This window comes from Chrysemys picta, chromosome 1, assembly GCF_011386835.1.
Source record: "Chrysemys picta bellii isolate R12L10 chromosome 1, ASM1138683v2, whole genome shotgun sequence".
In the NCBI taxonomy this organism is placed as follows: domain Eukaryota; kingdom Metazoa; phylum Chordata; order Testudines; family Emydidae; genus Chrysemys; species Chrysemys picta.
The window spans coordinates 152802113-152823727 of NC_088791.1; the positions used below are offsets into that span (position 1 = coordinate 152802113).

Here is a 21615-nt window from a genome sequence, read left to right on the forward strand (position 1 = left end):
CCTTTCTAGCAAGCTAGTCTGACACCTGATTCAGCCCCAGTGCATGGTTAGGCATGTGGTTACTTAAATTAAATGTATGCCCCAGATACAAAGAAATAGTAAGAGGACCAAAAAAAAAATGCCACCATGGCTAAACAAAAGAGTAAAAGAGGTGATTAGAGGCAAAAAGGCATCCTTTAAAAATTGGAAGTCAGATCCTACTGAGAATAATCGAGAGGACCATCTGGCAAGTCATGTGTAAAAAGTCTAATTAGTTAGGCCAAAAAAGAATTTGAAAAGCAACTAGTAAAAGACACAAAAAACTAACTGATTGAGGTATCAGTAGCAGAGCTTTTGGAACAAACTGATAAACTAAATAGCAGTCAGACATCAGGACCAGATGGTATTTACCCAAGAGTTCTGAAGGAACTCAAATTTGAAATTGCAGAACTGCTGACTGTGGTATGTATCCTATCACTCAAATCAGCCTCTGTACCAGAGGACTGGAGGGTAGCTAATGTAACACCCATTTTTAAAAAAAAGACTTCAGAGGCGATCCTGGCAATCACAGGCTGGTAAGCCTAACTTTAGTAGCAAGCAAATTGATTGGAACTATACTAAATAAAAGAATTATCAGACACATAGATGAACACAATTTGTTGATGAAGAGTCAACACAACTTTTATAAAGGGAAATCATGCCTCACTTATCTCTTAGAATTCTTTCAGGAGATCAACAAACATGTCGACAAGGGTGATCCAGTTGATACAGTGTACTTAGACTTTCAGAAAGCCTGTGACAAGGTCCATCATCAAAGTCTTGTAAGCAAAATAGGCAGTCATGGGATAAGAGGAAAGCTCCTTTCATGGATGAGAAACTGGTAAAAGACAGGAAACAAAGGATAGGAATAAATGGTCAGTTTTCAAAATGTAGAGAGGTAAATAGCAAAGACCCCCAAGGATATGTACTGGGACTAGTGCTGTTCAGCATATTCATAAATGATTTGGAAAAGGGGGTAAACACTGAAGTGGCAAAGTTTGCAGATGACACAAAATTACTTAAGATGGCTAAATTCAAAACGGACTGCCAAGAGTTACAAAGAGATCTCACAAAACTGGGTGACTGGGCAACAAAATAGCAGATGAAATTCAGTATTGATAAGTGTAAAGTAATGTACCATGGAAAACAATCCCAACTATTCATACAAAATCATGGGGCCTAAATTAGCTGTTACCACTCAAGAAAGAGATCTTGGAGTCATTGTGGATAGTTCTCTGAAAACATATGTTCAATGTGCAGTGATTAATAAGACTGGGACTTTTCAGCTTGGAAAAGAGATGACTAAAGGGGGATAGGATAGAGGTCTAGAAAATCATGACTGGTGTGGAGAAAGTACAGAAGGAAGTGTTACTTACACCTTCTCAGAACACACGAACTAGGGGTCACCAAATGAAATTAATAGGCAGCAGATTTAAAACAAACAAAAGAAAGTATTTCTTCACACAACACACAGTCAACCTGTGGAACTTTTTGCCAGAGGATGTTGTGAAGACCAAGACTATAACAGAGTTCAAAAAAGAACTAGATAAATTCACGGAGGATAGGTCCTTCAATGGCTATTAGCCAGGATGGGCAGGGATGATGTCCCTAGCCGATGTTTGCCAGGAGCTGAGAGTGGGCGACAGGGGATGGATCACTTGATGATTATCTGTTCTGTTCATTCCCTCTGGGGCACCTGGCATTGACCACTGTCAGAAGACAGGATACTGGGCTAGATGGACCTTTGGTCTGACCCAGTATCGCTGTTCTTATGTGGCAGTCAAAAAAAAGCTAACAATGTTAGGAACCATTAGGAAAGGGATAGATAATAAGAAAATACCATAATGTCATTCTATAAATCCATGGTACGTCCATACCTTGAATACTGCATGCAGTTCTCGTAACCCCATCTCACAAGGGATATATTAGACTTGGAAAAAGTAGAGAGAAAGGCAACAAAAATGGTTGGGGTATGGAACATTTTCGATATGAGGAGCAATTAAAAAGACTGAGACTATTCAGTTTAGAAGAGAGACGACTAAGGGGGGATATGATAGAGGTCTATCAAATCATAAATGGTGTGGAGAAAGTGAATAGGAAAGTATTTATCCCTTCACATAACACAAGAACTAGCAGTCACCTAATAAAATTAATAGGCAGCAGGTTTCAAACAAACAAAAGGAAGTACTTCTTCACACAACTCACAGTTAACCTGTGGAGTTGGTTGCTAGAGGATGTTGTGAAGGCCAAAAATATAACTGGATTCTAAAAAGAATTAGATAAGTTAATGGCGGACAGGTCCATCAATGGCTATTAGCCAAGCTGATCAGGGATACAACTCCATGCTCTGGGTGTCCCTAAGCCTCTGACTGCCAGAAGCTGGGACTGGATGGATCACTCGATAATTGCCCTGTTTTGTTCATTCCTTCTGAAGCATCTGACACTGGCCACTATCAGAAGACAGTATACTGGGCTAGATGGACCACTTATTTGACCCAGTATGGCCATTCTTTGTTGTGTGGACATGCACCTCTGATAATGTTAAACAATAATAAGGAATATATTATATATGTGTATGTTGTAGGCATAGAATCCAAACAAGCATGTCAGTTCAAATAGTTGCTTACACTGCATAAATAAACGTATAACACTGAATGAATCTATTTAACACAAATGAAAACAATTAGAGCTGGTAGAAAATTTTCCAAGGAATGTTTTTAGGTAGGAAAATGCTCATTTGAAAAAATCAAAACATTCCACAGAAATGTATTGATGTATTCAACCTTTTGACAAAAAATTATCTAAGTGATTCCTTTCAATATGGTATGGTCAAAATATTTTGTTTCAATAAAGTCAAAATGCTTTGTTTGATAAAGTCAAAACATTTCAACTATATTATTTTGACTTTGATGTTTAATATAATAGTTGAAGTATTTCAACTGTTATGTCAAGTCAAATCAAATCATAATGTAATGCATGACATCTCTTAATATCATCATTAATAATCATTATTATTATGTTCTAATTTGAAATTTAAAAAAAATCAACGTTTCAGAATTCCCACAGAATGGGAATTCTGGGCTCTAACCAGCTCTAAAACCAATAAAAGGACAGGCAGCATATGCCCAGGAACCATCTCATTCCTCTCTGGACTTCACTTCCCAAACATCAGCACAAGGTGTGCTAGGAAAATGGGAAATATCCAGGCTCAGAATCGCCTGCATCCTTATAACGCAGGTCAAAGATGTGATGGAACACACAGTATGCATCCACAACTACAGATCAGTGTCACTTTGCTTCATCATCATCTCCCCATCTATCTTTGGCCTGGCTACACTACAAACTTCGGTTGATGCAACTTACCTTGGCATACAGCTGCCAAAGTTTGAATACTGCTCATGTAGGTGCATATTTGGCTCCTTGTGTCGGCACTGTGCATAGTCACCAGGAGTGCTTGTGTTGATGCTCTGTGTGGTGCACAACAGGTAGGTATCCCAATGTGAAACCTGCATCATCCAGCATACTGTCTTTTGGGAAAATTTGGCAATGCATGCTGGGGCAGAAACAAATCACCCCGGGATCACTGGGAGCAAGGGGTCTAGATCCCATCACGCAACTTTCTCTATCCCCTACTGCCATCCATCTCCAATAATTTTCACTCCTTTTTTAAAATTCCATAAACCTGCACAACCCTCCTCACTGTCCATGTTTTGTGACAGAAGCATGGAGCCCGCATATCTCTGCCCTGTTGTCATGAATGTTGCTGACATGGAATGAAAATCCTCCAATATTTGCAGAGCCTCAGGAAGAATCACAGAGCAGGGGACATAACAATTTCATGGAGGACAGATTGCTGTGGGACATAGCGAAAAATAATTCAAGGTGGCTGGTGGCGTTCATGGGACAGCTGCATATGATGGAGTGCCACTCTGGGCTCAATAAACAAACACTGACTAGTGGGATTGCATCACAATGCAGGTTTGGGATGACACGCAGTGGCTGCAGAACTTTTGGATGCAAAAGCCACATTCTTGGAGCTTGCCGCAGCCCTCCAGCACATGGGCACCAGAATGACAGCTGCACCGATAGTAGAGAAGTAGGTGGCGATCGCTCTGTGGAAGTTTGCAATGCCAGATTGCTACCAGTCAGTGGGAAATAATTTTGCAGTTGGAAAATCCACAGTGGCAGCTATTGTCATGCAAGCGTGCAGGGCCATTAATTGTCCCCTGCTATGCAGGACTGCGCCCCTCAGCAATGTGCAAGATACAGTGGATGAATTTGCAGCAATGGGGTTCCCAAACTGTGGTAGGATGATAGATGGCATGCATGTCCCTATTTTGGCACCAGACCATTTTGCCACAGAATACATCAAGAGACAGGGCTACTTTTCTAAGGTTATACAAACCTTAGTGGATCACCGGGTATCCTTCTATGTTGGCTGGTCAGGGAAGGTGCATGATGCTCTCATCTTTAAGAACACAAGACTGTTCAGAAGGCTACACGCAGGCACTTTCTTTCCCAACTGGCACATTACCACTGGCAAGTTGAAATGCCAATAATGATCCTTTGGAAGCCAGCCTACTCCTTCCTCCACTGGCTCCTGATGCCATAGCCCAGCCACCTAGATAGTACCAAGGAAAGATTCAACTACCAGCTCGGCAGGAGCAGATTGACAGTTGACTGTGCTTTGGGTAGATTGAACAGATTCTGGCATTGTTTACTTACAAGATTGGATCAGTGAGAAAAATATCCCAATGGTTATAGCTGCCTGCTGCGTCCTGCATAATATCTATGAGGCAAAGGGGGAAAAGTTGCCGACAGAGTGGAGGTGGAGCGGCTGTCTGCAGACTTTGAACAGCCAGACACAAAGGCTATCAGAAGAGCTCAATGTGGAGCTATGCAGCCGAGGGAGGCTTTGAAAGAGCACTTTAACAGTCAGCCAAAGTAATGTGATGTGGTAAACTGGGCTTCACTTGGCCCTGAAGTTTTGGGGGCAATTAGGAATTGTGTGGTGCTTGGTGTACATCTATGAATATGAAACTGGTAATGCACCTGTTAATTTTGCAGCGCTTGCTATACATTCATGATTATTACACTGTGTTTGTTACTGATCCTACAAGTTCTGTCATCCTGTACAATAAGTAGTAGTGGGTGCATCAATAGTGCTATGCCTTCTGTAGCATGTGTTTGTAAAGTATTACAGATGAATTATTTACCAAAAAAATAGATTTTGATTGCATACTGAAGGAACAGAAATGGACACCATGTAGAGTCAAGCACAGGAGTTTATTACGCACAGCGCTGGCGGAGTGTCACTTTGCTTATTAGGCTCAGAGACACTACCCAACAATTAATTACAATAGATTATATAGGGTGCCATGTGTGGAGAGAAGAGAGGGGGAGGGAGTTCCCAAGCCCCTGGATAGGTTCTAGCAGCAAGACAAGATAAGCACAATAAATCAATGGTGTAAAAGATTACATAATGTCTCCACCCATGGCTCAAATTAACATATTGTTAACACACAGGTAATTACCCTTAAACTATTTCTATTAAAATATATAGGTTAAATCCTAATTTTGAGGTCCAGGGGAATGAGGTAGCAGCTCTCCCGGTTGACCAAAATGGAAAATTCCTGGAGATTTAAAGCAAAAAAGCAGTAATTAGTATTTAACAATAACAGTTGTTCTTCTTCGAGTGCTTGCTCAGATCCATTCCATTAGGTGTGTGCGCACCGCGTGCACGATCGTCGGAAGATTTTCTACCCTAGCAACACCGGCGGGTCGGCTGTGGAGCCCCCTAGAGTGGCGCCTTCATGGCGCTGAATATATACCCCAGCCGACCCGGCACCCCCTCAGTTCCTTCTTACCGCCCCTGACGGTCGTTGGAACTGTGGAGCGCTGCTTAGCTGTTCTCCACTCTCCCTAGCTTATATTCGCAGTTATAGTTATAGTTATAGTTATAGTGTTTATAGTTAAATAGTTAAATAGTTTTTAAAAGTTGTTCTAGTTGTTATAGTAGTTCAGGGGATTAAGGGGGTCGTCTCCCCCTTTCTCCCCCGGCCGCGGGGCCGGGCTCATGCCCAACGCTCCCGGCTTCAAGCAGTGCGCCTCCTGCGCTAAGCCTATGCCCACGAGCGACCCGCACGACTCCTGTCTGAAGTGCCTGGGAGAGTCCCATCAAACAGATAAGTGCAAGATCTGTAAGGCCTTCAGACCAAGGACCAAGAAGGAGCGGGACTTTCGGCTCCGGCAACTCCTGATGGAGGCGGCACTTAGTCCGGACGCTCCATCTACAAGCCAGGCCCCGGCACCTAGCGCCTCGGTGCGCAGTGCCCCGGCGGCACCGGCCATGCCGACCACGCGAGTGGCGTCGGACAAGCCTCCCCGGCACCGGACCTCGTCGGCACCGCAAGCACAGCAAGTGCCTCGGCGCCGGTCATTATCCCCAGGGCATAAAAAAGCTCATAAGACGGGGACCTCCGTGCCGAAGACGCCGGCTCCCCCAGTGCCGGGGGTAGAGCCGCGTCCGCCGGTGGAGCATCGGAAAGAGGTGCCTCCTGCACCGTCGACTCCGGCGCCGAGGCCGTTGAGTCCGGTGCAGATAGCGTCTCCACCGAGGCCGGCGGTGATACAGTGCCTCCCGTCGACTCCAGAGACCTTCGCGGCGGCGAGAGACTTAATAGCTCTCACGGAGCCGGCACCGCCCCAACCACCGGCACCGACGGCACCGTTGACTCGCCCGGTCCAGTCGAGGGGGAAACCTGCCTTGATGCGCCCTCCATCGCAAGGGCTGGAACCACGGCACCGGTCCAGGTCCCAAAGCAGGTCCCCACGCCACTCGCAGTCCCGGCGCCGAATATCACCTCGGCACCGGTCGTACTCGCGGCCAAGATCTTCGTCGCGGCACCGCTCTACGTCTCGGCACCGCTATGATCGTCGGCACCGATCAACGTCGAGACGTAGTTCTCGGCACCGCTACGGTCGACGCTCGACGTCGAGAGGCCGCTCCCGGCACCGGGCATACTCCAGGTCCTCGTCGAGGTCCAGATCCGACTCCCGGCACCGACGAGGTCATCGGCACCGGTCGCGGTCCCGGCACCGATCGCCGGCACCGCGTAGAGATAGATCATCTCCGGACCGGCACCGTGCGGCACCGCAGCCCACGGGAATCGTCTCGACGCTCTCGGCACCACCGTGGCCATAGAGATCGGTGTCTCGCTCCTCGGAGGACCTCTCGAGATCGGCATACCCCCCTCAGGGGCAAGCCGAGGAACAGGACTTGGGCCATTGGCAGGACATAACAGAGGACCATTCTCATGGCCCATCTCACTGGTTGTTTTGGACCCCGTGGGCGTACCATCAGGCGCAAGGGGCTCCAATTGCTTCGACCTCTCGCTCCGGTCACTCCGCTAGAAGGGCCCCGGAGTCCACCATCTCTCGGCCGCCGCCAGGGGGCATGGAGGCTTCCGTGTCCGCACCACCTGACGCCCTGGACCCAAGCGCAGGTGATGCTCCGGCCCAGGAGCAGGGAGACCAGGACCATCCCTTGGATCCTGTTCCACCGGAGGCATCTTCCTCTTCCTCTCCGGATGAGGCAGTGGCGGGCACATCGTGCACAGGTCCACCTCCAATAGATCTTCGGGCTCACCAGGATCTTCTGCGTAGGATGGCCCGTAATATGGACCTGCAGGCGGAGGAGATAGTGGAGGTGCACGACCCGATCGTGAATATCCTCGGAGCGGATGCCCCATCGAGGGTGGCATTACCCCTGATCCGCACGATACAAGCCAATGCATCTACGATATGGCAGACTCCTGCCTCTATCCCACCCACAGCGAGAGGGGTGGAAAGGAAATACTTCGTCCCGTCTAAAGACTACGGGTACTTGTATACCCACCCCCAGCCGTGTTCACTGGTGGTGGCATCAGTGAACGCAAGGGAGCGCCACGGTCAGCAGGCCGCAGCGCCCAAATCAAAGGAGGCTAGGCGCCTCGATTTATTCGGCCGTAAAGTTTACTCAGCCGGAGGGCTGCAACTTAGAGCGGCTAACCAGCAGGCGCTCTTGAGCCGCTATAGCTTTAACTCCTGGAACTCTATGGGGAAGTTCAAGGAGTTGGTTCCCCAAGAGTCCAGGGAGGAGTTTGGAGCCCTGGTAGAGGAGGGTAAGAAGGTGGCTCGGACCTCCTTACAGGCCTCCTTAGACATAGCGGACTCTGCTGCGAGAACCCTGGCCTCAGGTATCGCTATGCGGAGGATCTCCTGGCTCCAGGTTTCGGGTCTGCCTCAGGAACTGCAGCAAACCCTGCAGGATCTACCCTTCGAAGGACAAGGGTTGTTTTCAGAAAAGACGGACTCTCGCCTGCAGAGCCTCAAGGACTCCAGGACGATCATGCGTTCCCTGGGGATGCATGTTGTGGGCCCTCAGCGCAGGCCATTTAGACTGCAGCCTCAGCGCTTCTACCCCCCCCCCCCCGCCTCGTCAGAGACAGGACTCGGCCCGGAGGCGAGGGCGAGGTGGTAGAAGAAGGTGGACCGGCCCTCAACCCGGTCAGAACCAGGGGCCACCTAGACCACCTTCAGGCCCCAGGCAGAACTTTTGAAGGTGCGGTCGAGGACGGCACCCCAGTCATCCCCCAGGATCCAGCCCCCTCCTTTCGGGATCGCCTTTCCCATTTCCACCATGCCTGGTCCCTTATAACCTCGGACCGTTGGGTCCTTCGCACGGTGGACAGGGGATATGCTATCCAGTTTTCTTCAATGCCCCCCTCCTCCCCCCCTTCCCCGTCCCTCTTCAGGGACCCTTCTCACGAGCAACTTCTTATACAGGAAGTTTCCACGCTCCTTGCTATGGGGGCCATAGAGGAGGTTCCAGTGGAGTTAAGGGGCAGGGGATTCTATTCCCGTCACTTCCTCATTCCCAAGTCCAAAGGAGGTCTGCGACCCATCTTGGACTTTCACATCGCAATTTACCCGCCGCACAGACGCTTCCTGCGATTCGTGGTAAACAGGGTGCACTACCAATTTGCAGTCCTTCCCTTCGGCCTATCCTCGGCCCCAAGAGTGTTCACGAAATGTATGGCTGTCGTGGCAGCGTACCTTCGTCGGCAAGGGATACAGGTGTTCCCGTACCTAGACGACTGGCTGGTACGCGGTCGCACCAAAGAGCAAGTTCGAGCTCACGTCCACATAATAGTGCACACATTCAACAAGTTGGGCATCCTACTCAACAAGGACAAATCCACTCTAGAACCTACCCAGAGAATAGAATTCATCGGCGCAGTTCTAGACTCCAGACGTGCACAAGCCATCCTGCCAGACAACCGCTTTTGCACCATCACGAGCCTCATTCAAGGACTCAAGGCCTTCCCAACTACCACGGTGAGGTCGTGCCTTACCCTACTAGGTCACATGGCTTCCTGCACGTACGTAACCAGGCATGCCAGACTTCGGCTTCGCCCACTCCAGACCTGGGTGTCATCGATATACCGCCCACATCGGGACAGCCTGAACGTGGTGGTCACGGTCCCGAACTCGATCCTGACCTCCCTCACATGGTGGCTAGATCACAATGTGGTTTGCGAGGGGATGCCGTTTCACGCCCCACAACCCTCTCTGCACCTGGTCACAGATGCTTCATCTCTGGGTTGGGGCGCCCATCTCAACGAGCACCATACCCAGGGCCTGTGGACTGCACCCCAGCTAGCCCTGCACATCAATGTTCGGGAACTGATGGCGGTGCGCCTGGCGTGCCAGGCATTTCTCAATCTCCTACGTGGCCGCTGTGTGTTAGTTCTCATCGACAACACCACGGCCATGTTTTACATCAACAAGCAAGGAGGAGCACGTTCGTCAATTCTATGCCAAGAGGCCATTCGCCTGTGGGACTTCTGCATCGCCCACTCAATCCATCTCACGGCATCGTTCCTCCCTGGAGTCCAGAACACTTTGGAGGACCGACTCAGCAGGTCCTTTCAAACACACGAGTGGTCTATCCGTCCGGACATCATACATTCCGTTTTCCAGAAGTGGGGGTTTCCCCAGATAGACCTGTTTGCATCTTGAGACAACAGGAAGTGCCACGTGTTCTGCTCCCTGCAAGGTCGAGCTCCGGGCTCCCTCTCGGATGCGTTTCTCCTTCCCTGGAAAGACCACCTGCTTTATGCCTTCCCTCCGTTTCCTCTGGTCCACAGGGTACTGCTCAAATTGCGCAGAGATCAGGCACAGGTTATTCTGATCGCTCCAGCGTGGCCGAGACAACATTGGTACACCACGCTGTTGGAACTCTCGGTTCAGACACCGATCCCGCTTCCATTATGTCCGGATCTCATCTCTCAGGACCACGGCCGGCTGCGTCACCCCGACCTGCAATCACTCCACCTCACGGCGTGGCTGCTCCATGGTTCACCCAGGTAGAGCAGCAATGCTCACACTCTGTCCAACAGAGCAGTAGGAAGCCCTCAACACGGTCCACGTACCTGGCCAAGTGGAAGCGGTTCTCCTGTTGGTGCGAACAACGAGCCACGCCCCCGTTACAGGCACCTATTCCTCTCATATTGGAATATCTCCTCTCCCTAAAACAGCAAGGGTTGGCGATATCTTCAATTAGAGTTCACCTGGCCGCTATATCGGCCTTTCACCCAGGAGAACTCGCGTCCTCGGTATTCTCTAACCCGATGGTCGCTAGATTCCTCAAGGGCTTAGACCGGATGTACCCACAACAACGTCAGCCCGTTCCGACGTGGGACCTCAACCTGGTTCTCTCCAAGCTCACAGGTCCTCCATTCGAGCCACTGGCCACCTGTTCACTTCTGTACCTATCCTGGAAGACAGCCTTCCTCGTAGCCATCACCTCAGCAAGGCGCGTTTCTGAACTCAGGGCGCTTACATCCGAGCCCCCTTACACAGTTTTCCATAAGGATAAAGTGCAGCTTCGCCCACATCCTGCCTTTCTCCCTAAGGTGGTTTCTCTATTTCATATCAACCAGGATATATTTCTCCCGGTCTTTCATCCTAAACCACATGCTACTCGCCAGGATCAACGTTTGCATTCTCTGGACGTGCGCAGGGCCCTGGCTTTCTATATTGACCGCACAAGGCACTTTAGAAAGACGACGCAACTCTTCGTTGCAGTGGCCGACCGAATGAAAGGCTCACCGGTCTCCTCACAACGCCTATCCTCCTGTATTACGTCTTGCATCCGGACTTGCTATGACCTGGCAGGGGTCTCAGCACCGCACCTCACCGCTCACTCCACGAGGGCCCAAGCTTCCTCGACGGCTTTCCTGGCACAAGTTCCGATCCAGGACATCTGTAGAGCTGCGGTTTGGTCATCAGTCCACACGTTTACAGCTCACTATGCACTAGTGCAGCAGTCCAGGGACGATGCTGCATTCGGATCAGCGGTTTTGCACACAGCAATGTCTCACTCCGACCCCACCACCTAAGTTGGGCTTGGGAGTCACCTAATTGGAATCGATATGAGCAAGCACTCGAAGAAGAAAAGACGGTTACTCACCGTTGTAACTGTTGTTCTTCGAGATGTGTTGCTCATATCCATTCCAAACCCGCCCCCCGTCCCCACTGTCGGAGTAGCCGGCAAGAAGGAACTGAGGGGGCGCCGGGTCGGCTGGGGTATATATTCAGCGCCATGAAGGCGCCACTCTAGGGGGCTCCACAGCCGACCCGCCGGTGTTGCTAGGGTAGAAAATCTTCCGACGATCGTGCACGCGGCGCGCACACACCTAATGGAATGGATATGAGCAACACATCTCGAAGAACAACAGTTACAACGGTGAGTAACCGTCTTTTTATAGTTTTACCCTTGCATTTTTGTGACCTGGAATTGGCATACATCTATGAGGGGAGGGTGCCATTACTCACGTCAATCATGTTAGGCCTCTCCCTGAACTCTGTTCTGGCATCTGTACCAGGGAGTTAACTTTGAAGCCCTTCTCAGCACTTCGTGTGTCTATAACTCGTGATAAGGACACCCAATTACAACTCACCATCTGGAGTCATGCTGACTCCACTCATCGACTTGAAACACACAAGGTTGTCTGTCTACCCCAGCTTTCTCTTAGCCATGTATTGTTCTTTGTTAGCTAGCCCTCATGCCCCAGGTGGACTCTGGGCCTATATGAAAAGTTCTTAACAGAAACTGTAGTTAAGATTTTACATCCACATTAAATGGATTATGGCCATTCACATACCAGAACCAGTGCAAAAAAGCAATGTGCGGTTAAAAAGACATCCAATAAAAACTTCTGAAATAAATTAACAGAACGGAACGTAACAAGGAGAAAGAACGTTCATATCCTTTTCAGTCCACTTCTGCCAAACATACATCAGCCATGGCTCTCGCAGATCAAGCTATATGAAGCTGTGGTTGTGCTCACTGTCCCCAGCGTGAAGTGTTAGGGGTAGGGGTGTGGATCCTGATGCCACGTGGAATGTTGGGGTGAGGGGTGTAATGAGGTGCTAAAATGGAGTTCTTCACTGACAGCAAAGGGAGACGAGTCCATGATTGTTGAACCTCTAGGTCAAGAGGAGAGTGCAGCATCTGTGTTTGCTGCTGGAGAAGCTCCATTATGTCCTGGTGCATCTCCCTCTCCAATTCCTGAGTCTTTCTCCTGTCCACTCTTTCTCTCTCCATACTATCTGCAATATTCATCCTCCAGGCCCTGTCTGATGCAGCACTGGCTTGAAGGATCTCCCTGAAGTTGTCATCACAAGTCCTCTTTTCTCTCCTCCTTATCTTGATCCAGCATTCCGGGGGCATGGAGGGGGGACCGCTCAAGGCTGCATTGACAACAGCTTCACATAAAATACACAGAGGTGCCATTGTCAGTGTAGTCGCAATGGAAAATGAAATTTCAGTTTCAGAACTCCCGTCTCTTGCTACCCTAAAGTTTTAAATGAGAAATGGTTGTTGACACTTCAGTCTTGAAGCACCTGTGCACAGCACTACTCTGCAGCCCTAGCCATGGTGAGTATGGCCCATGGCAGGTGGAATGAGGAGGGAATAGTTTGGTTGCATGAAACAATACAATTTTGACCCCTATTTCCATGAGTCTGAGTGCAGGGTAGTGCCACAGAGCACTCATCCTATTTTCCACAGACAGTGATGATTTTAGTTGGTATCTCATTCTTGTGGGTAACAAAGGCACAGAGATCACTCACAGCTGCTGCTGGCATCCTGATGCCACTTGAACCCATATGCCACTAGCCTGTTTACTGCAATGCTGCCTGCCGAAGTCATCGCGGACTGGCATGGGAAAGTATCCTACCATGGAGGAAGAAATAAGGCTGCCATCCCCAGAAACCTTCGGGAGAGGATGGTGGAGTACCTCCATGGAAGTTTCATTAAGACCTCTCAGGAGGATTCAAGGGACATCCGTATGTATATAAATAAACTGCTTCACTTAGCCCCTCTGCCTAAGCCTATAGGGGAATGAAAAGCAGATTATGGTGCTACCTATTTTAGTTGTACCGCTACCTCTTCTAGTATAAGTAAATTAAAGAAGAGTCACTACCTGTGTCCTGCTATGTTGGGATCAGGCACCATCTGTACATTTAAACATTGTAATGGAAAACACATTCACACACTTACCCACAGTTCCTTCCCTTACATCGAGCTTACCTGTACTCAGCTGCCAGGACAAAGCAGACTGTGGCAGAGTCTCAGACAGATCCCAACTCACAGCATAGCTGGCCTCTCCCTGTCACACATGCCCCATTCTCTTCCTGTTCACTGCAGAGGTCTGTCTCTCAGATTCTACCAAGTTATACAGAGTGCTCTGTGGGGTGCTGGTGGGGTGTCTGCCAAGTATGGCATTCAGCTCATTGTAAAGCAGGAAGTCTATGACTCAGCACCAGATAATCTGTTGGCCTCTCTGGCCTTCTGGTATGCCTGGTGCAGTTCCTTTTCTTCTATGTGGCACTACTGTTGGTCCCTGTTGTACCCCTTCTCCTGCATCCCCTGTGCATATGCTCATAGATGTCCATGTTTCTACAACTGCTCTGTAGATGTGCCTGGACAGCCTTTTCTCCCCACAGCCCCAAGAATCCAATACCTTCTGTCTACTTTAGGTAGGAGTGCATTTGGAGCATATAGCTGGCATAGATTCCTAAGGCCAGAAGGGATCGTTGTGATCATTGTGATCATAGTCTGACCTCCTGCATAACACAGACCATAGAACTTCCCCAGAATAATTCACAGAGCCATGATTTAAAAATTGGCAGTGATGGAGAATCCACCACGACCCTTGGTAAATTGTTCCAATGGCTAATTACTCTCACCATTAAAGGTACACTTTTCCAGTCTGAATTCAGTCCAGTCTAGCTTCTACTTTCAGCCATTGGATCATGTTATATCCATCTCTGCTAGATTGAAGGCCCCATTATTAAATATTTGTTCTCCATGTAGGTACTGTAATCAAGACCCACCTTAACAATCTCTTTGTTAAGCTAAATAGATTGAAGTCCTTGCATCTATCACTATATGGGATGTTTTCTAATCCTTTAGTCATTCTCATGCCTCTTCTCTGAACCCTCTCCAATTTATCAACATCCTTCTTGAACTGTGGTCAGCAGAACTGGACATGGTATTCCAGCAGCAGTCACACCAGTACCAAATGCAGAGGTAAAATAACCTCTATTCCTACTCAAGACTCCCCTGTTTATGCATCCAAGGATTGCATAAGCTTTTTTGGTCACAGCATCATACTGGGAGCTCCTGTTCAGCTGATTATCGACCACTACCCCTAACTCTTTTTCAGACTTATGGCCGCCCAAGACGGAGTCCCCCATCCTATAAGTGTGACCTACATTCTTTGTTCCTAGATATATACATTTACATTTAGCCATATTAAAGCACATCTTGTGTGCATACATTTGCATGCATACATTTTACCAAGCAATCCAGATCACTCTGAATCAGTAACCTGCTCTCTTTGTTATTTAGCATTCCCCGAATTTTTGTGTCAACTGCAGACTTTATTGGTGATGATTTTCTTTCTTTCTAGGTCTTTGATAAAAATGTTAAATAGTGTAGGGCCAAGAATTGATCCCTGTGGGACCCCACTCAAAACAGACCCATTCCCTATTTACTGTTACATTGTGAGACCTATCAGTTAGCCAGTTTTTAATCTATTTAATGTGTGCCATGTTAATATTATATTCTAATTTTGTAATCAAAATGTTGTGTGATAGAAAGTGAAATGCGTTACTGAAGTCTGTGTATATTATGTCAACACTGTTACCTTTATCAACCAAATTTGTAATCTCAACCAAAAAAAATATCAAGTTAGTTTAACAGGATTTATTTTACATAAATCCATATTGATTTGCATTAATTACATTACCCTCCTTTAAGTTCTTTATTAATCGAGTCCCATATCAATCGCTCCATTATCTTGCCTGGAATCAATGTGAGGCTGACAAACCTATAATTACTCAGGTCATCCAGTTTACCTTTTAAAAAACTGCATAACATTAGCTTTCATACAGTCTTCTGGAACTTCTCCAGAGCTCCAAGACGTGTTGAAAATCAAGGTGGTCGGTTGGGTGGTTGCACACAACAAGAGAGAGCTATTAGGTGTGCTCACTAAGCTGGGCAATCAGGAAAGGGCATTTCAAAAATACGCGGGGTTTTTAGAGGGGGGGTGGCTCCCAGTCTCTGTGACCCATGGAGTTCACAATTGAGACCAGAGCAGTCAGTGTCGAGCATTGTGGGACAGTTGCTGGAGGACTGGTACAGTCCACATAGGTCATGCAGTGTCTACACTAGCATTGTGTTGACCACAGTAGGTCAACAATGGCTCTGCATCTTATGGGAAGGTGGTGTCACTGCATCGCCGTAACGAGGCGCCTACCTTAGCTGGAGACAAATTTGAATGTAGAAACATGCACAGCTAAGTCGATGCAAGGCAGTTTACCTCAGCCTAATTTTGTTGTGTAGACCAAGCCAAACATAGCATACCCACACATCATTCTCTGGTTGTTGTTGTTATAGTAGTACCTTGGAGCTGCAGTCATGGACCAAGGGCCCGTTGTGATTAGCACTGTATAAACAGAACAAAATGATAGCCTCTGCCCCAAGGAGCTTACAGTTCTGGCATGACTGGGCCAAATAGTTAAATCGCCATGTGTCAACCTCATAATCAGAGTATGGCTTCCTCAGCCGGGCCAGCCAATGGTCCCTAAGTATCACAGCTGACGCAAAAATAATATTGACATCCCTGCTAAGTGGCGAGAATAGAATCCCTTCCTATACAGGCTCAAATTCCTTAATTATCTGCAAAATGAACTTTCCCAAGCCAGCCTGAATTTATATCCAGGAAGCACCCTTTCTGATTCACCACAGTCTGCATAAACACAGAGTAGTAGGACAGGACTAAATGTGTGGCCTAAACAGGATGGGGCGGGGGAGGCAGGAAGGGACAGTGTCAGCGGACAAAAAGTATTGGAAAGGCATCACCATAAGTGTATGTGATATTTTATAATCATTTTCTCTGAGTGCCCATATCTGCATGCAAATGCATGTGACATTATGGGTCTTATCTTCTCTTATTGTCCTGGCTTGCCATCCCCACCTCTGGTTTCTAAAATGAAGTGCCCTTTTCTATTAAATAGCATCAATCATCATGAGATTACCACCTAAAGACTCACTCTTCATGTGTGCAGAAAACATTTACACTTCTATTGTGTGAGAGATCAAAGCAGCAGGGGTTGCAGTTTGTTCCCTAGATCAAAGCTTCGGGGCTTCATAACATTATCATAAGCACAAGCAGCCCCAACAACATCAAGAGAGCTGTCAGTTTTAGAAAGCGGACTCTGATGAGAACCTGCTCTTAAGCGATGGCCAAACCTCCAAAAGCCCCCCAGGAGTTATTTGGATAATTATCCAAAAGCATGGATGCTTATCCACAAGTCTTGGGTCTTCAGGTCAGGCCAGAAATCTCCCAAGAAGAGACTTTTCTTGTAAAGATTTCCATTTCATCTGAGGTTGGAAGTGCCATGGGAAGAATCCTCTTCACAGGATGCTGACTTTTCTGTACCCCTACAGAACCTGAAAGTGCAGGGAGCAAGGACAATTCACACCATAACCAAAAGGAAAAACAGTCTTTGAACCTCAAAAAATGCTTTTGTTTATCTCCCATTTTGGTTGATGTTTCAGGTCAGTTCTTATTTTATGTAGGGATGGGCCTGAATCAAAATCCCTGGATCTAACTGCCTCCAAACTTTGAATCTGGATCTGGCTCAGCTGACCCCACCTGTATAAAGGGGCCAAACCAAAACCCAGGGTGCAAACACCTCAAACTTACGGGAAGGTTAGATATGGATCCTACTTTTGCCACTCAGGCCCATCATGACTTTACCTGAACCAATTGGCAATTTCTAGTCAATATGATTCAGGACAAAATTCTCTTCCCCAATCCACTCTATGGATACACTATTTATTCTGCGCACACAATACCATGCGCAAGCACAACAGTGCTGGACTCCTTAGAAGATAGAAAGACTTGCTATTGATATTAGTGGGAGTTGCATGGGATGAGTGCAATATTTAGTAGCTGCCTCCAATCCTGGGGAGAGAGCTGCAGTGCAGGCTGATGAGAATTTTATCCTTGGGGATTATATTTCTTGGAAAGTTGCTATTTTTAGGCAAGTGCTATTTGCATTAATAATACTTAATGATCCAAGTCTGAAGTACTGGCAGGGTGGCCTTCTGTCCTGGGTTCCAGGAGAGCAACTGAGATCTGCTGAACTGTCTGTATTTCCGTCCCAGAGTTCAATCTGCATCATGCTGGCAGAAGCAAGGCTTTCTTAGCGATAGGACTGGCTGGGAAGCTGTGACAAATCCACGTGCTATGGAGCAGATAGCCATAATTTAGTCTATAAATTACACACACACTTGGGGAGCCAGGATTAGAATCCTTGTCCCTCAACTCCAAAAGCACTGCCCTCTTTCTTGTAAGCTAAAAGAGGGCTGGTACTAGCAGTAGATACTATGGCCTCTCTGTGGACCCAGCCACCAGAGGATTGTCCTGGCTTGCTCACTCCTGGGTACCCAGGAAGCCAGTACATTACAGAATTCGCTATAATGGTGCCCTATTATCCCTCTCTTGTGGCTGTTTTCTAAATTCACTGCTTGTCTTTTCTCTTTGCCCATTGACCCCAGGATATGCCAATAGTGGTGGTAGGAGAGTTCTGGTGCTGGCTTTTAGTACCTGAGCCGGTCCATTAGTTTTTGTGCAACACCTAAGTGCTTTTAAAGGTGGACACGTATTCAATGAAGTACAGTAATCCTTTATTTTGCTCTTCACTAACCCCTTCCATCTGCAGATCTCAAAGCACTTTACAAATATCAATGACGCCCTCTCTGAGGTGGGTCATTTTAATTATCTCCATTTTACAGATATGAAAACTGAGGCACAGGGAAGGAACTAGCTGGGAGCAGAACCCACTCATATGATTCCACTCCCAATGCATTTAACAAATACAGGGCAATTGTTTGTGAAGTATAATATAAGAATAATGTAGGGACCAATTCAGGACACACTTAGGTCCCCACATCTTTTCTCATGATTATGTCTTAGTGAGGGGCCTGCTCTTTGTTCAGTGATCAGGATTGGTTGGCTAGTTATTCCTTAGTTGGAAACATGGCAAATCAGGATTAGAGCCAAAAGAATGGGCTGTCAACCTGCCTGGAATGTTTTTCTTAAAGAGTCGTAGAGCGTGGCTAATATGAAGAATGCTGAAAGTGAGGGATTCGGCTCTTTGGCAGAGAACAGAAGTACGGAACATTTAAAGCCGCAGCAAGCCTAGCAGTATAGCTTTCAGGGCCATAGAAAGATATTTGTTCATTTCATGACTCATCTCATGCGCTGGGTCCAGTGGAGTGGAAATGGTTTGTCTCACTGCACATGGCAGAGAGATATACTGCTGGAGCAGAAAAATACAAGCAGGGTGTTTTAAAAAAATTCTCCCTTGTGGGGTCCTTTTTCCCACCAGTTAAATTACTTAAGTGAACCCCACAACCCTTCATAGCAAGTTCCCATTTACAAATACTTATTAATATGTGTTGCCAGACATATTATAATATCCTTAAATCCCTGCATGAACATGTCAGGAAAGAGATTGTGCATCTGTTTTGACATAACTGGTATCTGTGCGTCTCCACCCACCAAAAGGCCTCTGTTTGTCCAGCCAACCCCAAAATAAATTCATTGCTTCTCTGCACCTGAAAGATTGGGAAATGAACATGTGTTTCTTTTCTGCAGACCCTCCCACTATCACTGAATCGAAGAGCAATGAAGCTGCCACGGGACGGCAAGCCTTACTCAAATGTGAGGCATCGGCAGTGCCCACGCCTGATTTTGAGTGGTACAGAGATGACACCAGGTAAACATATTGTCTATCTTCTTCCTTATTCTACCTCCTTCAAATGCTTAGTAGATTCCCCACTAAGCCCCCTAATGCCACACAAAAAATCCTCCACAAGCTATATAAGCTCAAGATCCTCTTTTATCTCGTTCCTTCATACAAGCTAAGCGGGGCAGGGCAGGCCTAGGCAGGACTTGAGTAAAACCCTGCTTGTAAACTGTGTGTGCTGAAAGAAGTGCTGTGGGTGATTCAGTAGATGGTGCTCTTGCCTTTGCATCAATTCTGCACCAGCATGCTGGTGTGGGATTAAGGCACCACAGGTGCCATCTTTCTGATAATCTACTGGCCATCTATGTGCATTAAAGATCTCATGACCTTTGCACAAGAGTAGATTGTATTAGTTCTGGTGCTGTGGCCAAATTCCAGCCAAGGTCATTAGGACTTGGCTCCCTGAACTCTGAGGGAAGAGGTTGTTTATATGTAACATTCTCTGCACCAGTATGACCGCCTTCTTAGCGCATGTGCAACATGCCTCTGGAGGCATGTGACCAGGATTCATCACCGAATTTGGTCCATTGGTTGGATCTAGCTTTCCCGGCCCTGAGCCACTGCAGCTGTCTGTCAGCATGGGAAAGGGAAAATAAATAACAGCCAGGGGAATGACACCCAAATATTCCTTCTGCCTTGGGCTCACCCTTTACACCTGAGCATTTGTTAAAAGGGGAGTTTTACTGTGCTGGGTTTCAACTCAACCACTTAGCACATGCTAAAGTACAGCTTGCCTTGTCTACATTTTAGAACATGCCAGCTAACATTCTAAAAAAACCCTTTTATCTCAGTCCAATAAACTCCTGCTTGAAATTGGCTTTGATCATCGGCAACGCCCCTCCCCTTTATCACAGGGAAGCACATAATCAATGCAGTGTTTGCGCCCAAGGATGTCAGCTGGGTGTAGCATCTTTTCTTTCCACTCATTCTTTTCCCTGCCTTTCCTTCTCCACTGCTGTTATTCTACCTTCACCATCGTTTTAATCGTCGTCTCTTTTCTTTCTGTCAATTTCCCCGCTCCCTTCCTCCACTACTTTCATTCTTTCTTTCATGCTCTCATTGCGCACTCCTCCAACCCATTTCTTCTTTCCCTTCTCTCTTATCTTGCTGCCTTTCACCACCCATATCTACCTACCTACCTACCTATCTTCAATGTGTCTTTCTCCCCTGCTCTGGCCATCCCTCCTTCCTTCTGATGGGAACTGAGCTACTTGTTGTTAGTGCACTGCACATCTCTTCTCTTTGCTTCTCAGGATAAACAGTGCCAATGGCCTGGAGATCAAGAGCATGGGGAGCCAGTCCCTCCTGATGGTGGCCAATGTCACTGAAGAACACTATGGCAACTACACCTGCGTGGCTGCCAACAAGCTGGGAGTCACAAATGCCAGCCTATACCTTTACAGTAAGTATTGAAGTGAAGGGGAGGACTCGAGGCGGCTCTCACAAAGGTCAGCCTGTACCTTTACACTACAGTAAGTGTGCTTTAGAATAGGGGCCCTGAATTCACGTAATTGGAAAACATTAGCCTGCCAAACTTCAACAGCAATCCAAGGAGCCATTAGGTAATGAACACTTCCATGTTTGTAGTCACGGCCGAACACAAGCACACGTGAGTAAATGGTTATATTCAAGCCCCCCTTGATCCTTTGAGTAATTTCTTTGCTGCAATCTGGTAAAACAAGAATATATATTTTTAAGCAGGGTGACAGCCTCTTTAAGAGAGAGATGGAATATTCGGGCCTGAAAGTTCCATGGAGGCTGAAAAATGTCAAACATTGAAAGAGATGGAGAGAAGTAACCAGTGAGCCTGGGGAGGGGAGAGCCAGAGAAAAAAGAAGAAATGGGTCTGAAAATAGAAGGAAGTGATGCAAGATAACCAAGAGTGACTATATGAGAAACAGAGACCAGGATTATTTAAAGAGACATGCTACATTTTGCAAGAACCACGGGTGGGGAAATGAAGGTCTTACACTGATAGTGGGGTGATTAGAATATAGGGAAATATAGAGCAGGTTAAAGGAAATATGAAATCAAGCTCCCGGGTTTTGATCCGGTTGTCTTTGAAGTTGATGAAGGTATTGCCATAGACCTCAACAGCCACAAGCTTGGGTCCCAAAACTAGAGGGGCTCAGACCCAAACCCCACAAGCCCTCAAGGGCTTAT

General features: G+C 47.3%; 1 protein-coding gene across 6 annotated transcripts in view; it reads left to right on the plus strand.

Annotated features, from left to right (window-relative positions):
* Window positions 1–21615, plus strand: part of LSAMP (limbic system associated membrane protein) — a 1358048-nt gene that overhangs the window by 1306903 nt on the left and 29530 nt on the right. For all 6 annotated transcript variants that reach the window (XM_065573210.1, XM_008174850.4, XM_042852641.2 and 3 more), the window contains 2 exons: window positions 19302–19422; window positions 20706–20854. In XM_065573210.1, coding sequence (XP_065429282.1) covers window positions 19302–19422; window positions 20706–20854 — 270 coding nt within the window. The remainder of the gene's footprint in view (window positions 1–19301; window positions 19423–20705; window positions 20855–21615) is intronic.